The sequence below is a fragment of the Pavona decussata genome, unplaced genomic scaffold (genome assembly GCF_977016875.1).
Source record: "Pavona decussata unplaced genomic scaffold, jaPavDecu1.1 SCAFFOLD_21, whole genome shotgun sequence".
Taxonomy (NCBI): domain Eukaryota; kingdom Metazoa; phylum Cnidaria; class Anthozoa; order Scleractinia; family Agariciidae; genus Pavona; species Pavona decussata.
Window position 1 is genome coordinate 3,520,698 of NW_028145444.1, and position 20,579 is coordinate 3,541,276.

The following is a 20,579-nucleotide window of genomic DNA, read 5'->3' on the forward strand; positions in this document are numbered from 1 at the left end:
GTAAGACTTCTTCCCTCACTAGACTTAATGATGTCCTCAGGAAAACTTTGCTTAAGGAAGCTACACAAAACGTTAGGTCAAATGATTAGTTCTGAGCTCAAAGCTCGCGCCGAAATCAAACCCAAATCGTTGTGCGGTTAAGAGCCGTTGTCTGAGAAAACCGGGCAGGCGTCACGGATGGCGGTCGGTCGATTTCCTTCATTTTTTAGCTGTTTTCTAGTTTCGGTCAGTGATGTTGAAAGGCAATATTTTTATATTCAAACACCTTATCCGACCACCCCCCCCCCCACCCCCCCCCAAAAAAACAGTCGTGTTTTGAATTTTCCATACATTTCCCTGTATTTTTTTTCCCGCGAACTATTTTTAGAAGCAGTTTACGGTGGTTTGCTATATAGACAAATGTATGGAAAATTCAAAACACGACAAATGGGGAAACGGAACGTTTGGAACTTTTTGCACCCCCCTCAATGATGAAGAATAACTTTTTTTTGCCCCCCCCCCCCCCCAACTAGAACATGTAAACATTTTTGACCCTCATCCCCCCCCCCCCCCCCACCCTCAGAATGATGCATTTATTATAGTACATATCAATGCATGGCATCTTTTTTTTCTTTTTCAAATTGGAGCTAAATGATCTAAGAAGAACGCGCGGTTACCCCCATTTTTTTGATTCTATTATCCCTGGCAGACATTTGCTTTTCCTGGGAAGTCATAAACCGCACAAAAAATACCTGTGCCTTTTCAAGTTTCACATAAAATAGCGTGAACCTTTTGACTTTAGCTTCGCTTAGTCGTCTAATGAAGCCGTTTTACGACTGACTATGGTCAGTTCACGAAGAAAAGTGCGGTAACGGTGGCGGATCCAGGGGGAGGTTCCATGGGGTCCGGACCCCCCATAAGACCAGTGTTTTACCTTTTTGTATTTTTATTTATTTATTTATTTATTTATTTATTTATTTATTTATTTTTGCTCTTTTACTACTTGTTTGACACTAAAATTCTTGCATTGCAAGATATCATAGCATATCACCATTCAATTAGTTGACTTTTTTATTTTTTTAAATCATTTTGCCATAAAACTAAATTCTAGTGCTCCACAGTGCTCTACTCTGCTTTCTTTCAACCGGTTCCATCTGCCGTGGTGAAGCATGACAGTCTTCGTAATTTAGCAAAAAAGTAGCCTGCAGAACAGGCGTATCAGTTTACCACACTTCTTTCTGGGTTAAAGGAAAGGCAATACTTTTGGAAACATCGCACTCCAAATTTACCACTACCGGGAAATCTTATGGAGTGTGTAAAATATGCTGGGGGGGGGGGGGGGGGGATGGACTCAGTGGTGTAGGGGATAAGTAATTTCCCGTAAAAACGTTTCAAAAGTTTGAACCCCCTTCCCCCTCCCCCCCTCCGCCTCTATCCAAGATTCCTGGATCTGACCGTGGGTACGGAGTGGGTCATCCTCTCTTGGAACGAGTTTTAAACATGAAATTTAATTTACCCACTTGTTTTTAACAATATAGAAAGAAATATAGGAAGAAATACTTAAGTAGTTCTCACGTAGACGGCAAACGCGAAATAGCCTGTTTTCACGTAGAAACAGCGACCAGCAAGCGGCAAAATATGGCGGGAAAATCGTGTTCACATATTTTTTTTTGCCGTTTGCGTTTCACGTTTACGCGATGCTAATTAAATCTCTCTAATATTTGCGTAAGCACCTTTGAGACTACGAAATTGTTTTTAAAATTTTACCAGAACACAATTAGCTGTGGTTCAGTGGTTAGTGTTCCGTGACATTGATGTCACCATGGCAACAAAGTTTTGACAACCCGTTTTTCAAGAGAAAGGAAAATTCCTATTTTTAGCTGAAGAAAAATTACCTTTGTCACAGTAACATTTATGTTTGTAGGTCAAATTTAATACTGTTGTTTTAGTGCCAGTCTGACGTATTGTACGGTGGCTGGGCTCCTGACCGTGGACAGAAAGCGGTAAATTTAGCCCTCCCCCCACCCCATCCGTACTCCCTCCCCACTCTTGCCTTTAATGTCGAATTTGCCTATTTAAGTCTCCAGAAATGTTAAAAAAAATTATGTAATGAAGAATTCAGTGTAATGTTTTGAAGCATTCTCACTCGTGTTTAGTCCGTAGTCATTTGAGGTTAGTCGTGGTCACTCCTGGGCACTCGGCTGCACTTGGAGACATGACGTTTTGTACAGGCCTATTCAAGGTGAGATCACTTTGTTCACATTGCGGTATGCACAATCTCAGTATTAAATCATGAAAACATCTATGTCTTTAAAACAACAAAGAACTGAGACGAGGCCTCGATGACGAGGCAATCCCCTTATGGATATGTTGTATGCTATGCTAAGTTCAGTAGAGGCTCTCTACAGAAACTGTACGTACTTGAATGGTTTACTTATTTAGAACTGGTGGTTCTTTGGTCAGAATTGTGAGTTTCTGACTGGAAAACATTTTTATGAAAGCTAATTGCATACTTCAGCAAATGAAATGAAATCATATGAAATCCGAGCCGCTGAAATTGAAAGGTCATGCCTTTTGAATGAAAATTAGTTGAACCAGTTTTTTATTCAGAAGTTTAGCAAGATTTTAAAAAGCGACGCGATGGAAAACCCGAGAAAATAAACAGTCAAAGCGTTTTACATTTAGGTATATCCATCAAACAAATGTAGTGTAAGTTTTTATATCCAAGCTTGAAGAATTTGTAGCTAAAGTGTGCGTGACAATGTGCGTGACATGTTATTTTGTCCAATACGGATAAAATGCAACTGAAATCAAGGTTGAAAGCGCATCTAAAATACCTCGTGAAATTATCTAATCATCTCACTGATGTACATCAGCTGGATCAAATTCAGCGAAGAAAATACCTGCAAGAGGCAAAACTGCAACCAAAAGTTAAAGTGGTTACTTATAATAACACGACGCATAGCAAAGCTGACTTAAGACCATGTTCTACAGGAAAAACGTCACTATCAACTCAAGGACAAGAAAACGACGTTATCTATCAGTCATCAATACCAAGAAAAGTAAAGGCTTTATTGAAAACTCGAACGGGAGGCATTGGAAAAGCAGCCAAAACCAAGAAACGGTGGCTCACTTTGTAGTCTATTCAGAATGTTTACACATTAATAGAGCAGAAAAGCGACCGAAAATGGCTCGAATGAACCAAATCAGGAGGGAGAGCCGTCAACTCTATTCTGTGACCGTTTGACCAATGAAACAAGTCTTTTACCCTATGGCGATAAGCGTTACATCTAGGCAAGCGGGTGTGATACATTCGCTTAAGGACTCTATAAGTTAAATGTGTGAACCTCGAAAGACTGTAAATTAACTGTAAATAGGTTTGAACTGGCTTTTTTTTTATATCATTTCGGCCGCGCTGTTTCCACACAGCATATTTGTAACCTTGGTGGATGTTATCATTAAAATGACTGTTGAAAAAGATAACTGGCTGGTTTTCTTCAGTATCCTTTCAAAATATTTAATATTTAGTTAACAAGATCTTTTCTATTAAGTGTAGGGGTAATGAAAAATTAGCAGCGTGACAAATTTGTATGCAAACTCAACATTTACCAGTTTGCATTTTCTTTTCCAAAACAATAGGAGAAACGTGCGACCACTGTCCCGTGGGTGTTTACCACCGAAGACCAATAAACCTGTTCAGTGATAATTAACGCCAACCTTCTGAGATCATCGACTAGCTCCATATAGCGGTTAAAAGAAGCCTGTGTTGGTGCCTGTATGAATATTGTTTTGAGCCTATTCTCTACCAAAGCCAACTTTAACAAACGAATGCACAAATACTGTGCTATAGATGCTTACCTCAGAATACATATAGGCATATAAACAACGAGCCGATTTAAACTGCTACGATTTCCAACCGAAACACATCTCAAATTACCGGCTTGAGTGGTTCGTGTGGAGTTTCTAAAACATCAGCGAAGCCTTTGTAATTCGCTTTCAACCTATATTTTACCAACTGCGAGAAAATCAGGTCAATTATGTCTCATTCCAACATGGCGGATGGTCGCAGCATCTCCAGCTCTCTGCCTTCGCCGAGACCTTTGTCCTCTAAGGCACTTGACTGGATCCTTTTATCGCTTCTACTTAGTCACTCTTGTGTTAACTGTGCAACCAAACGAGTCAATGGAGCATTTGACAAAGAGCCTACAGCTTTTTCGCCTCGTTCAAAAACTGGAAATCATCGAGCTTCACACTTGTCTGGACTTCGCGCGGGCTTTCTCGAAAGCAAGAATCGCCTACTATCCTAATTCATTGGCTACCTACTCCTTGATGCGAATAGCTCTGTCGGGGGATGTGGAGCCGAACCCCGGAATGAGCATAAACACTGGGACGAAGGCCAAAGGTGATGGAGAACGTCGTCCGTGTATTAAGATTGCTCACTTGAATGTTCGCTCAATCAAGAAGAGAGAGCACTATTTCCTCGCTCGTGATTTGGTAAAGAAATACAAGTTGGATATTTCACCGTCTCTGAGTCATGGCTAGATTTTTCGATATCTGACCTCGAGGTTGAATTTCCCGGCTTTACATTATACAGATTGGATCGAGATTATAAGATGGGAGGAGGCGTTTGCGCCTTTGTAAACAACAGTTTTAAGTGTGCTAGACTTGAGAAGCTGTCTTACATATCTGACTCTGGTTCCACCAGTTATGGCTTAAGATACAAGTTCGGAGTTTTAGATCACTGATTATCTGCACCACCTATCGAACCGACGACGTACCTCTGTCCTACAATGACGTCACTATTTTGGCTCTACTGACCTATTCATCGCTATGACGTCACCACCGTTATGGATCCACATGATCCACCATGATCCACCAGTCGAAAAACCCCCATTCCGTATACTACTTATATGGGAGTACCGCCCCCCCCCCCCCCCCCTTCCCGGGGGCACAACCAATAAGCACTCAAGAAAGTTATGTTTTATTTGTTTTATTAGCTTCACCAACATAATGTAAAAACATTCAGGTAATCAAACAAAGTCACAAAGAAAAAGTGGCAGGGATTCCGCAACGGCGTGGGCCAGTTACTGCCAGGCAACACAAGACAGGCCTAGCAACACTACAACACTTATTGCATTTAAGACAGACAGACTTAAAAGTGCGGGGACTGATTCACAGTCGTAATTACTTAAGGCGGTTTTGTAATACTCTACCATTGCCTGTTCAATAAAACTAAAGCGGGGAAAAGGTGGAAAGAAATGATATGAAGGACTGTTGTTGCACGTTTGCATCACAGGGAGTCCAGTGCGACAGCACTAATGTCGTGTACTGAGTCGTGCGCGAGAGGATCTGAGATTTGCTGACTATAGTCGCACAACTCAGTACACGACATTAGTGCTGTCACAGGGAGTCCACAAAAGTTGTGAAAAAGAAATAAATTAATAAATTATTGACTTACGTTGTTCGTTTCTTGCGTTCATCTTTGCGAGGTAGGGAGAGGTGACATTTCGCTCGTGATGGCGCGTAAATCTGTCATATCTGTGACGTCTAACTGGCCGCAGCTGTTGCGAAAAAATACACCAAGCAAAACTACGAAAACGGAGCTAAAATGCTTGCTCAAAATCGTTTCTTCTTGGGATTCTGACAGCTAAGTGTGTTCCCAAATTTATCCAGCTTTCATTTGATACGAATTTGGTTGCAAAGCGGAGAGCAAGTCGAACGTTCAGAGCTATTTTGCTGAGTGTGTTCAAAATGTTTCGCGAAAAAGTTGCCTCCCTTGTCAATATATATAGTAAAGTCAGCAGAGCTAAGATCCGCTCGCGCACAACTCAGTACACGACATTAGTGCTGTCGCGTAAATATTATGCAAATGAGCACTATTGAAAACCGTAAGAAACAAACAACGTAAGTCAATAATTTATTAATTTATTTCTTTTTCACAACTTTTGTGGACTCCCTGTGGTGCTGTCGCGTAAATTGTATGCAAATGAATACTCTAGAAAATCACAAGAAACGTACAGCGTAAGTCGATAAATTTCTTTTTCACAACTTTTATGGACTCCGTGACTCCCTGTACATGTGGTTTCACGTAGCGAGACAAAACAGATCATATTTTTCTGCGCCCGCGCGTCAGTCAGCGTCAGCAATATCCTACTTCATATTCGCTTCATGTAAAACACCCAAATAGCAGAAATCAAAGATGGCGACCAGTTTCAAAAAGAAAGGTACTCGTGGTCGTGTAGTTTATCCTCCAGGAACAAGACCCTCCCTACACAACAATCAGCTGCTAATATCTTCAGGAGTGCCGTCTCTGGACAATGTGATCGGTGAGTTTATTACTGACGTAAAGATTTATTTGATAAACTCTCTAATTCTCCGTGTTTCAACTGGCAGCCCAGAAAACAGAGGCGATCTGTTTTAATTCAACAGCCGGAAAAAAATAGCCAAGCTACAGACAGCGTCCTATTTTTGGAGTAAATGTCGAGAGAGTATCAAGCCACAATAAAATTACCCTAATAGCAAGACTCCCGGCTCGCGATCGAGCTGCGCATACTGTTAAACAAAGCAGTTCTACCTGGACTGTTTCAACAATCCTAATTTGTGATCTATAGTTTTAAATACACTAGTTTAAGAACACTTTATTAAATTTTGTGAAAACTTTAATTTACAGGAGGAGGCATCGCTGTAGGAACCATTTTCATGGTCGGTATGTGATTTTCATTGCAAATTGAAGTGCCTTTTCAGGCCCAGTTGTTAATTTTCAATTGACTTTTGTTGTACAAGAAAAGCCTTTGTTTATTATCTTTTTATTTAGACTTGTGTTGCTTGACTTAAAATTATTCCAAGGGCAAAAAAGGAAAATTCTTAAAATTTGTTGAGATTTGCCCAAAATGCAAAGACATCACAAGGTTTCCTCTACCTTAAATTCTTACTAAAACACAAATAATTCCGTCAGACATGAAGTCATATGAAAAATGACAAAAAGGTCTGTCTTATATAAAGCACCCAAATTCAGGCCATTACAAATTGGATCAAGCTTTGCTATCAGAATATAGAAAGTTGTATTTTAAATACATGTAATGGGTGGGCAGGTAAGGTGCATTTCTGGACATACAGTACCGCTTGAAACTATGGGACCATTTGCACGCAGTAAAACCTCGTCTTTGCCGAACGTGATTGCCGCAAATTCACCGCGGTGGGACGAAAACCGCAGCCGCGGCAAAGACGAAAGCAACCGAAAGCCGCGGGGAATTAGACGCGGCAATGCCTCGGTAAAAATACAATTATGACTAATTACTATTGTCAGGGTATTGTCAAACATTATCTCACCTTTCATCCTAAAGAAGGATATTTCTATTAATATTTTAATACTTTAAATAAAACGAAAACAGCAACTTTCGCAAAAGTGAAAAGCTCCTTCCGATGTTTTAAAACGTTGAGAGAAGCCGTCGTTTGGACGTAGAAAGGACCGTGCCATGATGAAAACACCGGGAAGATTTCTGTCACGTGCTAGACAACGAAATTCCTTCACGTGTATCAAGTTTCATTCCGCAACAACACAACGCGGAAAAAAATTATAGTAAGTTAATTTACGGCGATTCTTGGTGGGAAACCTGGACTCTTGCAGTTTGTTATTCAGCCACAACGGGAGTAGTGGTGCCTTTTCACTTATGCCCGACTAGTTCCATTGTTATTCCTTCAAAAAGACCTGGAAGCGCTCGCTTCTTTCATCGACTAGCATTCGAGCTTTCACTGACCTTTGCTTTGCTTCGCGTATCGAAAGGAATTGTGCGAGTGAAGTTTAATGAATTGTTTTGCACGTTAAACAAATAATTTTTGGCATACATGTAATCCGAAATATTATTACATTTACCAGTTCAATCCACGAGTTCGCTCACAGAGCGCTTTGATTATTTCCCTTGAGAGCGAGTGCGCTTCCGTGAAATTTATCACACCTAAAACCCGACAGTTCGCTTATTGTCCTCGAAGAACATGAAAACAAAGCGAACAATAGCCTATTCAAACCCAACCGCGTCCTGCCTTTCACCGCGGCTTAAGTCAACCAAAAATAACCTAGGTGAAACCGAGGTTTTTATTGCGGCTAGACGAGGTTTTGCCTAGGTGAAACCGCAGATCAAAACCGCAAATCGACCGAGGTAAATTTGCGGCAAATGGTCCCATAGTTTTGAGCGGTACTGTAAGTGAGACCATTATGGAGTATGGAGGAGGTGAAGGGTAGAGCATTGCATGATTCATGCAAAGTGGCAGGGCTGGGTTGAAATTGCATTTGTATCGCCCATGGTAGGGTATTGATCACCTAAGGCAAATTTATATGTGCCAATTTATCGGTCCGATTTATAAAACACTTTAAGGTGGCCTAACACAGTTTTGAAGTATACACTTGTTAATAATCAAGGTTATTTGCAAACTATGTACATGTACTTCTGGGTGCCTGAAATTAGCATGGTGCAAGATTAACTAAGAAAGAATAAATTTTGATACTTGTAGTTGAGATAGATGCCCTTCCCATGGCAACACAGTGAGCTATTAACAGTCCACAAAAAATAGCTGTTAGATTTTTTCCATTTTTTGTATCCAGAAAAGCTCATAAAATACTGCCATAGTGAAGCTGCTTTGACGTAATTTTGACAAAGAGATCTATATCTCCTTTAAATATTGGTTGAATTTGCACTTTAATGTTTTGTGAAGACCCTCTGTCAGATTTGGGTTTTTGTTTGTAGAGGAATTACGCTTTTAGAGAACTACCGTTTCATCAAATTTCATGAAATTCTAACGAGCTGTTTCTAAGAAAACAGTTCATTTCCACTAAAACAAGCAGTCGCAATTTTTTGGTCAGATGCGCATCCGTGGTAGCATGGCTTTTAATATGGGTTTTCACAGCAAAGATGAAAAACATGCAAAAAGGCTATCTGTGAACTCACTTTCTTTGTTTGGTGATGAAAGAAAAAGGGTTCACAAACGAGAAACTGAATTATTTTAAGAACAAAACTCAACTTTGTGATCCATTTGATATAAAAGTGAAGAATTGCTTTATCGACGCTATATTTTCTTACCACAACCCTAGCGCACGCGTACTAGCATTGTTAACTAAAGTAAATGAGCCTGTCAAGCTTGCGTAAACTGTGTGTGGTCACCTTAAAAGGTTCAATCAAATGGGCCATTATTTTAATACACGTTAAAATTTCTTGGCCAACCTATTTTTTGATGGTGTAGTTCTGTGTGAAAATTGGCGTAATAAAAAAAAAAAGTAGTCAATGCCACAGATTTTTACAAATTTATGATTTTTTTCCAAATCCTTACAAATCTTTCTCAAATCTGGCCAATTTTCGACCACCCACTGATTTTCTTTGTAAAATTTATTGGGCCAAATTGGCCTGATTAATCAGTGCGTGTAAATTAGCTGTTAATTTTGTAAATTGCTCGTTTTCAGTTTTTTATTCTTAAATATTTGTTTTTTAGAGGAAGATACATATGGTTCCTATGCGCGGCAACTGTCAAAGTATTTTCTAGCTGAGGGAGTTGTATCTGGCCATGCATTATTTTTGGCATCTGCCGAACCTGAACCGAGTAGTATTTTGAAGGTAACTGAGGCAATGATGATAATAATGATGATGATGATCTCTTCCTCCCTCTCATCATCTCATTAATCATCATCATCATCATTGTTTTAATCATTTACATTAACTTTGTCTCAATAACTTGGTAGTACTGTCACATCAAAATTTTAGGATATTAATCCCCAAATCTACATTTAATATTATTTTGAAAGGCTGTGATCATAAACCCTTCTTATGTTGAAAAGACGATTTCCGAGTTGCTTTGAACCTCATTATGAGAACGAGGCTATGTGCAAAGCTTTTCATATGAAACTTTTAAATTTTCATGATAAAATCTTGCACTTAGCCTCGCTTTCACAATGAGGTTCAAAGCAACTACAGAAATGGTCTATTAATTTTTCATTTTGCTCAATAGTACCAGAAATTTTGCATGTGGCAGTCAATTTTATCAAAGAACATCATTCGCCTTGGGTTTTTTCCACTTCAAAGCATCTGCTGGTTAGCTTAATGATAATTGCTTTCTGTTCTTTCTCCGCCCAGCTTACATGAGACAAAACTGACTCAATATTTTGGCCTTGTTATTCTCATAAACTAAGAATAAGATAATGAAAAAAAAAAAAAAAGAACACAGAGTGATGTTCTCAAGAGGCAAGGGGCTGGTGTACCTGGGTAGGATACAATAGTAAAAGTCTACCAAGATTTGCTACATGTACAAACAGCCTGATGAAGTGGTGTTCAGAGATTATCAATTTGCCTGGTTCCTTTGAAAAGGCCAAATCGTTAACTGGGAATTACAAACCTCTATTGAGGTGCTGGGGGATTTTGCTCCTGATTGCAGGCCCAGGGACCTTTATTATACAGAATCATTGCCATAATCACTGCCTTAAGGGAATCTTGGTACTTCAAACTTTATCATATGAACTTGAACTTAAACTTCTAAGCATTCCTTCCACATTTTGATCACAGGACGCCAACTTGTCATGTGTCGACCACAGCACAAACATTTGTTCTTGTTTCTTTTTGTCAGGATCTTCCTGAACAAACAGATGACAAGGAAAGCAAACCATCAAGCAGCCAGGCACAGGAGCCTGAACAGAAACCTCCCTCGTCAGATCAGTCAATGAAGATTGCATGGAGATACCAAAATCAGCCAAAGTTTGAGGTGAATCTGTTGTCCTTTATATGAAATTTCATGAGCCAACTCTAGCAGAGAAGAGTTGCTATTGATGAAGTTTCCTTTCAATAAATGCACCTTGATTTTGTTTCCTTTCTAATAGTCTTCACCATCTTATGCTAAATTTGGACACTACTTTGACTTGACGAAAGTTATGGATGAACAGAAACTCTCCTCAGTTTGTGTTCAAACATTCAATGTGACCAGTGAAATGATGAAGTGTCTTGAATGCCCTGTGGAAAAAAGGTAAGTAAACTTTTATAAGTAAAATTTCAGCATTTACAGGACATTACTCAGGGCCTTACCTAAGATTTTTTTGTCTAGGGTGGGGGGGGGGGGACTCCACACACCCCTCCGGCAGGGGTCTCCCGTATACAGGCAGGGTTCGTAGGGGGATGTTTTTGTTTCCACCCCTATACAGATAGTTGCCTTTAAGACCGTTACAGAAAACAAAACACACTGAATTAACATTGAAGTGAGATTTTTTCATTCAATTATTTGAAATTCTTATGATTTTGGACCAATATAGATACAAGAAATAGCTCAGCAAACTCAAACACTATGTTAGAAAAAAAAATTCAGTTTTCCTGGCAGGGACAGCTGCCCCTGTTGCCTCCCCCCTTCCTCGCTATATTTATGGCCCTGTTACTGATGCAAAGAAAATACTGCTGTTACAAAATAATTTGAACCCTTTCAGTGACCAGAATATAATTTCTCCTTACCATATCACAACTTCATCAAACCTACAGGTCATGAGAATTTAAGAAATGATCGCCAAACATCAAATACCTTGATGATTAAACTTGTAAATTCTCCCAATTAACTCCTGAAGAAATATTTGGAAAACATTGAGGAGATGGGAATGAAAGGGCTAATGGACTGATTTATTTTGATTTGCCAGATCAGGTCACGAGGCCACAGTCTACAAAGCCTTAATATCCCGTGTAAAGTCTGCTATCAAGGAAGGTGGATTTGCTACATCAGATAAAGGGGTAGGGAAATACTGGCTTCAATATGTAAAACTAAGAATGGGCACACTTTTCACAGTTTGTTTTAGTCCACATTAATAGACAGTGTTATTTCAATGCCATCAAAGTACTTTATAGGTTATTTAGCATGGCAGATACACGTAGTTACTGTTAACAGTACGAGGATTGAACAGGGTACAGTTCTAGTGACAGAGAGGGTATCATCTAATCTTCAAAAATTGCCGGACAGCTTATAGACCTTCTTGAAGTCCGTTTTCGTGGGAGAAGATGGCTTGAGGAAGGTCTAGTCAGCTTATTATAAAACCCTTTTTGTGCCACACCAGATGAAGCTCACACTTTTGCCAGTAGGCCATTAGGGAGTTTTAGAAGCTACTTCGGCGACAGCAACGAGAACGTCACAAAACAATAGGATTTAATGTGAAAAATAAAGGCCCCGTACGTGCGTTATAAATTTTGGTACAATTCTTCGCTGTACTCGGCCAAACATGCAACAATGTGAAATGACCAAATTAGCTTTGTAGAGTATGAGAGCACATAACGGTAAAGTTTTCTTTCTCTGTCTCAACTTGAACGCCGTTCCCACCTGTTCTGTTGCTGGATAGTTCGGCAATATTGTACAAGTTGAAAACATTGGAATAATCGCGAAGTAGTTCAAGTAACGAGAACTTATGTTTTCAAGCGACGCTTTCGTTGGCGTTGCCGTTGTGGTTTCTTAAAGTCGCTATTAGATCTCAAGAACCGCTTCATTAGTCTGTTATATACACTACTTCTTTCGTTTTTCAAGTGAAAACACATAGGGAAGGAAGAATTGTTGCCATTATTAAAGTTAGTGAACCTCATGTCGATACCTATGCCCAACTTCCAGTTCCTAGTGATTGTGAAGAAGAGCTCCCATTACCCCGATGTTGGCCAACAGTCGGCTGATTGTTGTCAGTTGTTGGGAATTATTCTTCACAATTACCGTGATTATTATCCACTTTCAAGTCTGTAGGGTCAATTTGGCCCATGATTTCAGTTTATCAACAAGAGCGCGTTTAGCTCTCAGAACTAAACTGGCTCGGGTGCTGCTCTGATTAAAAGCCATTTCTTCCAGGAAAAATAATAGAAAGCTTAGTTAAAAATACGCTTTGGAAAAGTTTTTTTTCAAGGTTATTGCAACTGAGTAAATAAGTGATTAGTTGCAGTGTATGATGAGTTTTGTCTTATTTATTTATTTATTTTTTTAGCTTGAAAACCGAACAATTCTCAGAGTGGTTCTTCATGGGCTTGGCTCACCACTCTGGGGTGAAGAGCATCACGCTGCAAACGACATCAGTCATTCTTTGACCAGGTTCCTTTTCCAGTTACGCGCGGCAATGCGCTCGGCCCTGGCTGTTTGTCTTTTAACAGTTCCTACTCATCTTTTTCAGGTAATTTCTTGCCTTAGTACATGTATGTAGGGTTTTTCATTTGTTTTCTTTTCCTTCCTGTTGCTGTGTATGTGGCTAGTAAAAATCGCAAATGTAGGCAGCAATTCACTTGGGCTGCTTTCGCAAAAGTGACTTCATTTCCCGCTCGCCGTTGTGCCTCTCTTTTCCTTTTCCGCCTTTTGGGTCTTGGGACTTGCGCCCTGTTTACATAGAGGGACGAAGATCCTAGCACTAGGAAGATCCTAGATGGCGAAACAACTTTTCGTTTGGTTTACATGCAGAAATTTCGGCTGGTGTGGTTACCAAGTGGAGAAGGAAAAGAAGAACTGAAAATTGTTGGCCTCTAGCAGCAGCACGCCTAGCCGCGCAATTTTTTTTTTTGTTCGTTTGTTTTTGTTGTTGTTGTTGTTTTCGTTTGTTTTTTGTCTCGAGTTCTAGGACCTTCCGAGCCAAGGTAGTTTACTTGGTGCTAGGATCTTTCTAGCGCTGTGATCTTCCTATCTCTGTGCTATCTTTGTGCTAGAAAGATCCTAGCGCAAAGGCCAAGTACAACCTTTTGCATGTAAACTGAATACAGAAAACATATGTCGCTAGGATGATTCGCCTTCTAGGGTCTTCCTTGTGCTAGGATCTTCCTCCATCCATGTAAACAGTCCTGTCGTAAAAAACGTTATAGGCAGGCCAGAACAATCCTTATTCGCCAAGGCTTAGAGCTTTCTCGTATCATTTAAGCTGGTTAAGATTTTGGTTTTGAAAGTGCTGATGAAACTTCAATTTCAATTTTAAAAACGCTTTCAAAAGCGCTTTCAAAATTTACAGTACTGTACAACTCGTCGAACGATATTAGAAAAGCTTCCAGCTTTCTGCTATCGTTTTCTTGGAAATGGAGATGAAACTTTCAAAAACGCTTTCTGAAGGGGATACTTTTAAAAATCCACAAAATGTTGCGTGAGTAACAACGGTTGTTGTTCATTTTGACGTGGACGACGTTCAGCCGTAGTTATGCGTGTAAAATATTTTGACTGCACGGTTTTTTTCAAAAATGATTGTGTCGACGGACGTGACACAGGCGACGCGACAGCTAAAAACATTGCAGAAAAAATCGCATGAAATTCAGGGTGCATTCTTATGGAACAATTCTGGGTATTCTTATTCCGGTTAAGGAAGAACTGAATAGAGAGAATATCAGTTTACAAAAGAACGCAATTCCTCTTACTCTGGTTAAACTGTATTCCTTTCTTTATTTCTGCTATCAGGGGCAAAATGAACGGAATATTAGTTTTGGTAATTTGTTCAAATGTACCTTAGTCCAAATGAAAACAGTTTCAGTATGGACAGAGCCTCAGTTTTGTTCATATCCCTTTATTTTCCATTGCAGGAGCCAGCCTTGACTCGTCGTGTTGAGAGACTATGTGATACAGTTGTGAAGTTGGAGTCTTTTGTTGGCTCTGAAAACGAAACAAACCCTGTTTACAAAGACTATCACGGTAAATGTCTACATTTATTTCATGAGAACAAATTACAAACCAAGTAATATGCTTAAACAACAGACCGGTGACTTTCTGTGTCTATCTGTGACACAACGAAAGGTGAGACAGTAATGTGGCACCCCCTATCTGATGAAGGATGTCAAAATTTCCAGACTATTGAATAAGGAACAGGCTGTTCCGCCTATGGTTAAAATAAATTGTAAATGATTTTGCATGGAAACCATTTTCTAGGGGCACGAACTCGCTGTCACCAAGTCGGGATTTCTGCTCTCGTAACGTTTTTTGAGTCCACTATTTTGGGTTTCATCAATGCTTCTAGGTTTCTAGACTGCAAGGATCCTGCAGTATGCAGGATGTTTGTCCCATGAACCTAGTTTGATGGCCTTAGCTCCCACGAGTCTCCTGTAGCTCAGTGGTAGGGCATCCGAACTAGTAATCGGAAGGTCTTACGTTCGACTCCTGATAGGAGCGCTCGGATTTTTTTTTCTTTCGAGTATGCCTGTGTCATTTACTGATCAATACATCGTTCTCTTTTATTCACCAGGCTTTACATATTCCATCACATTATTTTCAAAATTAGTTTTGTTTGCATATGAACGAAAACTAATTTTCGTAACAAGAACTTTGCACTTAGCCTCACTTTCATAATGAGGTTCAAAGCAACTCGGAAATGGTCTATTGAATTTTGGCCATGGAGAAAGGAAATAACACAGAAATTGCTGACGAAAGAAGAAGTTGTTTTCTTTAAGCCGATATCGCAAAGTTCTCTTTTCATCTCTTGTTGTACAATATACTTACAGCTTATTGTATGGCTTGTTCCTTCCAGGTCTGTTTCATGTTGTTCAGCTGCCTCGATTGAACTCTCTTGTGTGTCACGTGCCAGATTCCTTTGACCTCGCCTTCAAACTGAGACGAAAAAAGATGACTATTGAGGTACAGTAGTTTCTTGTTTCTGAGTCGTCTTCTTGTTTAATCCTTATTTATAGCATTTATCGCTTGTAACAGTGATGGGGGCACCAGTTGCACTCAATAGAGTGGTTCCGCTTTCAGTGTTTAGTATTTTGTTGATTTTCAAGACGTTGTGTTAGGCGCGGGTCAAACGTCAAATTTCACATGAGACGAACTGAACTGCAATTTGGGTCGACACAAATGGGTTAACCTCGACCGTCGAACATAATTCGTCGAACCAAATTCAGAGCGGCAAAAATGAATCTTTCGGTCAGCGGATTTCAGAGGAATTTATTTATTAAGTTCGATGCATGAAAAGATCGACGTTTGTCCCACAGTCGATCTTCACACGTTCTATCCGTCTGAATCAGACGAAGAGAACATGTTGGTTGATCCTAATTGAGTCGGACGGAATCAATTGAGTCAAACCTCGAACTTATCATAAACGTAACGCGCTCAGTTTAGTTCGTCTTATGTGAAGTTCGATGTGTAACCCGGGCCTTATAATCATCAGTGTGGTGGCTGTATTTAAGAGCCTCAGTGGGATCAACCGTCATATCGTCGATTGATGTATGAAATTTTATTAATATGGCTTACGATGTAAATTTTAATTCCTTTTTTTTTTTTAGCTCGAATTTAGTTAGGTGTCTACTATTAGTAGAGGGGACTTCTCCCCTCAACTGCATTTCTTGACACGTTAATAAAGTTATTATTATTATTATTATTATTATTATTATTATTATTATTATTATTATTATTATTATTATTATTATTATTATTATTATTATTATTATTATTATTATTATTATTATTATTATTATTATTATTATGTCAACTCCTTTTGGGACTTTACCGGCCAACCACGGTCACCACGCCAAATTTCAAATCACTAATTTTAATGAGACCCCGCATAACAACACCTTTGTTCTCATGTAACTGTGCGAATGGCCGCAATAATTATTTTTTTTTTTTTGGAAGGAAATAGATCGAATAAAAACGAAGGAAAAAAAAAACTAAAACATGGATCTAAATGAGTAAATGCGATGATCCCATTAAAATGTGAAGGTGAATAAATTCAGAGGAGATCACACACATTAAATGGGTTAAACGTTTCGATTCAGGAGTGAAAAATATAGCTGGAAAGTGGGGCAACTTGCACCGGTTGCAACGTCTTACATGGTTGGTCGAGAGAACAAAACTACGAACAACAGAACAATGCTCCCAGTCCTTAAAAAAAACATTGCAGCTGCAGGTTATCAGGGCCCAGTGAAAATAGAGCTATTGGAAGGTGCAGGGCTACTGGGAATTATTTGACCCGATTAGTAAGCCAATGATTTGCACTTTTCACGCCGAGGCCGGAAGGCTCTTACTCCCAACTGTACTGACTTTAAGGTGAGTGGGGGCTGCATTGGTTTTCCGCATAGCTCCTACCCCCCCCCCCCCCAAAAAAAAAAAAAAAAAAAAATTTTTTTCGAAGGGAAACAAAACAACAGCTCAATATTTAAGGTAGCTCACAACTATTTCCAGCACTTTCTACCTCTCATACTTTGACAGATCGATATTACCACTCTTTATAAGTTGATGCCACAACAACGGTATCATTGAAACAAATACGTAATTATTGGCAAGCAAGTCATGGTCATTTTCTGGGCATAATAGGTTACCATAGCGACAGTATAACTAGTTAAAGCACGCCTTATTTTAGCTTTAAGTGGCAATAACTGAAAAACGAGCTCCGTGATCTCCGTTCTTTATTATGGAACTGTGATCAGCATGTTCAGGTACGTTTTTGTAAAGTTAAAAAAAAAAATGTAGGGAAAGATTCAGAGCCATCTTAAATTTCTTGGGTAACGCGGTAATTTCGCGTGTTTCCGTAGAAACTTCACCTTCCACCAGATCTCTCGGAAACAGCTAACAGAACACAGGAAGACTCCGTCCGAGGAAAGCCTGGAGCCCTCTCGTGCCAGTCCGCTAACTCCAGGCTCGACTTCTGAATCGTAGTAGACCTCGTCTATACGTCTGTACAGCGGCCAGTTTACTCTGTGCAGCAGCCTTCTCTGTGGCGAGTATGGTGTAGCGATATGAATACAATGTGAAGATTGTTTAAGTGTTTCACCATCACTTGGTAAATTCCCACTGACTCAGTTTGGCTGTTGTACGGAGTTGTGGTCTCATTCACTCAGAAGCCTTTCGAAGAATCGTGCCAAGCCGGCCACATTGCTGGCACTGATGGTCACAAGCAAGGGGTTGTTACGCCTTCAGTCTTTGGTGCTTCTGCGACCGCCATTTCTACGTGGTTATTCTAGCCCCGTTAAGTTCTAACCATTTGCCGATATCAAGGGAAAGGCACCATCTTCCTGTCTGTTATTTTAAGACCTAGAGTGTTAGTTGTTGGTCCGGACGAGATTCACTGAACCGCGACCTCGCTCTCTGTAGTTCGGTGCTATGCCAAAGATTGAGTGTCAACTGAATGTAGTGTCCCCAAGTTTTTCCTTTGGACGATTTTGGGCTTGTTTTAGGCTCGTTTTGGCTCCTCATGTGACGTTGTAGCCATCTCTGTAGTCTGCGCACGTGTTCAATCAATTGACAGGCGTATGACGCCAACCCGAAGAGAGGTTGTTTTAAAAAACGCCAAATTGAGATGTTTTGCTATCACTAAGCAGACGTAAGTTAACGGCAAGCGCTAAAAAATGAATCCAGCCACTTGCTGTTACTTTTGTTCAGGGTGAAAACAAACCAGATGCTTTAATCATCCAACAGATCTAGAGCAGCTTTTGAATGAACCTCACGAGAAATTGCATGTTTGCTTCGGTTTGTATACACTCGATTGCGGAAACGTTGTCCCTTGCAAGTGTGAATCGTAAACGATGCAACTTGATGGAATAATAGGCCGTTTTCACGATGGGTCATTTACTACAACTACAAGAATCCTTCAGTTTGTTGTTTTCTCTTGCAAATTGGGGGTATTGTTATCTAAACCTTACTGGGATTAAAAAATTTAAATAAGAAAGGAGAAACAAAGAGGATTCTGATTATGGTAGTAAAATAACGTCATCGTGAAAATCACTTTTAGCTTGCGCTTGTTTCGTGTTTTTTTACCGTTTTGTCGACGAGAAACATGTAAATTTTGAGCTACATAATCGGCAAGCGCTTTTATGGCAAATAAGCTTGCAGGTCAAATGCTTCCCAGAAAGCTGCTGGGTCTTATTGTTCATGGTTTATACCTTTTAATAACAACAGTTTTTCAATCGAGTGTATATACAAATGTATGTAAAGCGGTGTATACATCCATACGCAAACTTTATTTAAACTGGAACTCAAACACGCTAGTATTTTTGAGCAAAATAACATATTGCAAACTATAACAAAATTATGAAAAACTAAACAGTAACTGAACACATTTTGCCCTAACTCATTAAAATTTAAATAACTAAAAACTTAACTAAGACGCTGTTTGATTTAAATTCATAAAGTGTCTAAAGGGATCTAATTTTTTTTCTCGTCAGATAGAACGGAATTCGACAATTTCAAAGCTAAGTATTTTAAAAAGGAACTGGCTGTATGGAGATACAACGTCGTTAAGAATTAATCTCAAAGTTTTTTTTTTTTCAGTTGAGTGGCATACAAAAACCAAAGTAATCTTCAAAAACTCATAAATAACTCATAAGTCCATTGACCTATCAAATGGTCGATAAAACTTCACGTGCAGTGGTTTTAAAACCCGATAAAACCTCCTCCTTATTAGTATGCGGTGTTTAATGTTTTTCTCGTTTGCTAATTTCTAACGATCACAAAAGCATCATTGTTATGAACTCTGTTGACACACGCTTTTCCAGGAATGTTTTTGAAGCTGTTCAAAAAACTCACAGCACGTGTTTTATCGGGTCTAAAACCACTCGGCTGCGCCTCGTGGTTTTTAATCCCGATAGAACACTGCTCCTCGTGTTTTAAACATTACTTAATTGTCTGGGAATCATAACAGGTGCTAAAAACTCTACCAATTGTAACCCCAAGCAAATGACAAACTTCTCGGAAGCGATTTCTCAGAAATGAATGGTGTGTGTAATGACGTGCAAGCTAAAAATAATAAAGAAATGGTAACGTCAAATGCTGGGGAATGCGTGGGACTATTAAACTGGTGTAAAAGTTTTGGTTAACCAGCAATAGACCGGATTTAAGCAAAACCAAAGCACTGAGAAGCGGATTATTTTTTCACTGAAACCAGTCGTTATCGGTTGATTAATCCGTTCAGCCCGTTTTAACAAATCACACCTGCCGGGATATTTGTTTGAAGAAAACCAGTCATGAATTCAGTGACGTACGATTTCCCGCGCTATGCACCGGCTGTAATTCCGGCTGCATGTGTTTGTCTTGAGTTCCTATTGGTTCAGCGCATCCATGTGATGGTAGCTGCAGCAAGCCTTCTTTACTTTTATCTGACGATAGCAAGACCTTTGAGGTCATAGTTTCATTCTTTCGATTTCTTAGAAGTGAATGACGTGCAATGACGAACAAGCTAAAAATGATATTGACGCAATAGGATTTGAACCTGGTCGTGAAATGACCAAAGGAAAAGAAAGATTAAAAAAATTAGACTGAAAAAATTTTAGGCTTGAACAATATTCGAACCTGGCCACAAGACGACGAGCTTCCAGTTTGCTTGATAGCTCGGTTGGTAGAGCACTGCACCGGTATCGCAGAGGTTTGGGTTCGAATTCCGTTCAAGCTCGAATTTTTTACAAGCTTTCTTTGTGTAACTGTTCAAGTTACGTTCATAACTTATCCGCGCTTTACATATAGCCTACGTATGTGATCTTTGATATCATTTCTCTTACGCTTTTCATTTTCCACCGACTCATCAAAATTAATTTACCATCGCGTTTGTGTTAACCGGATCCTTATATCCGATATCATATTGGTTATCGTGTTTTAGTTTGATTAAATATCTCGCATTTTTCGCTACATATCTTCTCACGCCAAATTGCCGACCAATGCAGAGCCTCACGATAACC

At 39.5% G+C, this 20,579-nt stretch overlaps 1 protein-coding gene across 1 annotated transcript; it reads left to right on the forward strand.

The window, feature by feature from the left end:
- The first annotated feature begins 6,172 nt into the window (after positions 1 to 6,172).
- LOC146486270 (elongator complex protein 4-like) lies at positions 6,173 to 18,973 on the forward strand. The gene is made up of 10 exons (XM_085099944.1): positions 6,173 to 6,305; positions 6,650 to 6,685; positions 9,460 to 9,581; positions 10,585 to 10,719; positions 10,835 to 10,977; positions 11,633 to 11,723; positions 12,947 to 13,129; positions 14,508 to 14,616; positions 15,446 to 15,552; positions 17,445 to 18,973. Exons 1-10 carry the CDS (start codon positions 6,179 to 6,181, stop codon positions 17,559 to 17,561), a joined length of 1,170 nt encoding a protein of 389 aa, XP_084956070.1. The 5' UTR covers positions 6,173 to 6,178; the 3' UTR covers positions 17,562 to 18,973.
- Positions 18,974 to 20,579: the final 1,606 nt, after the last annotated feature.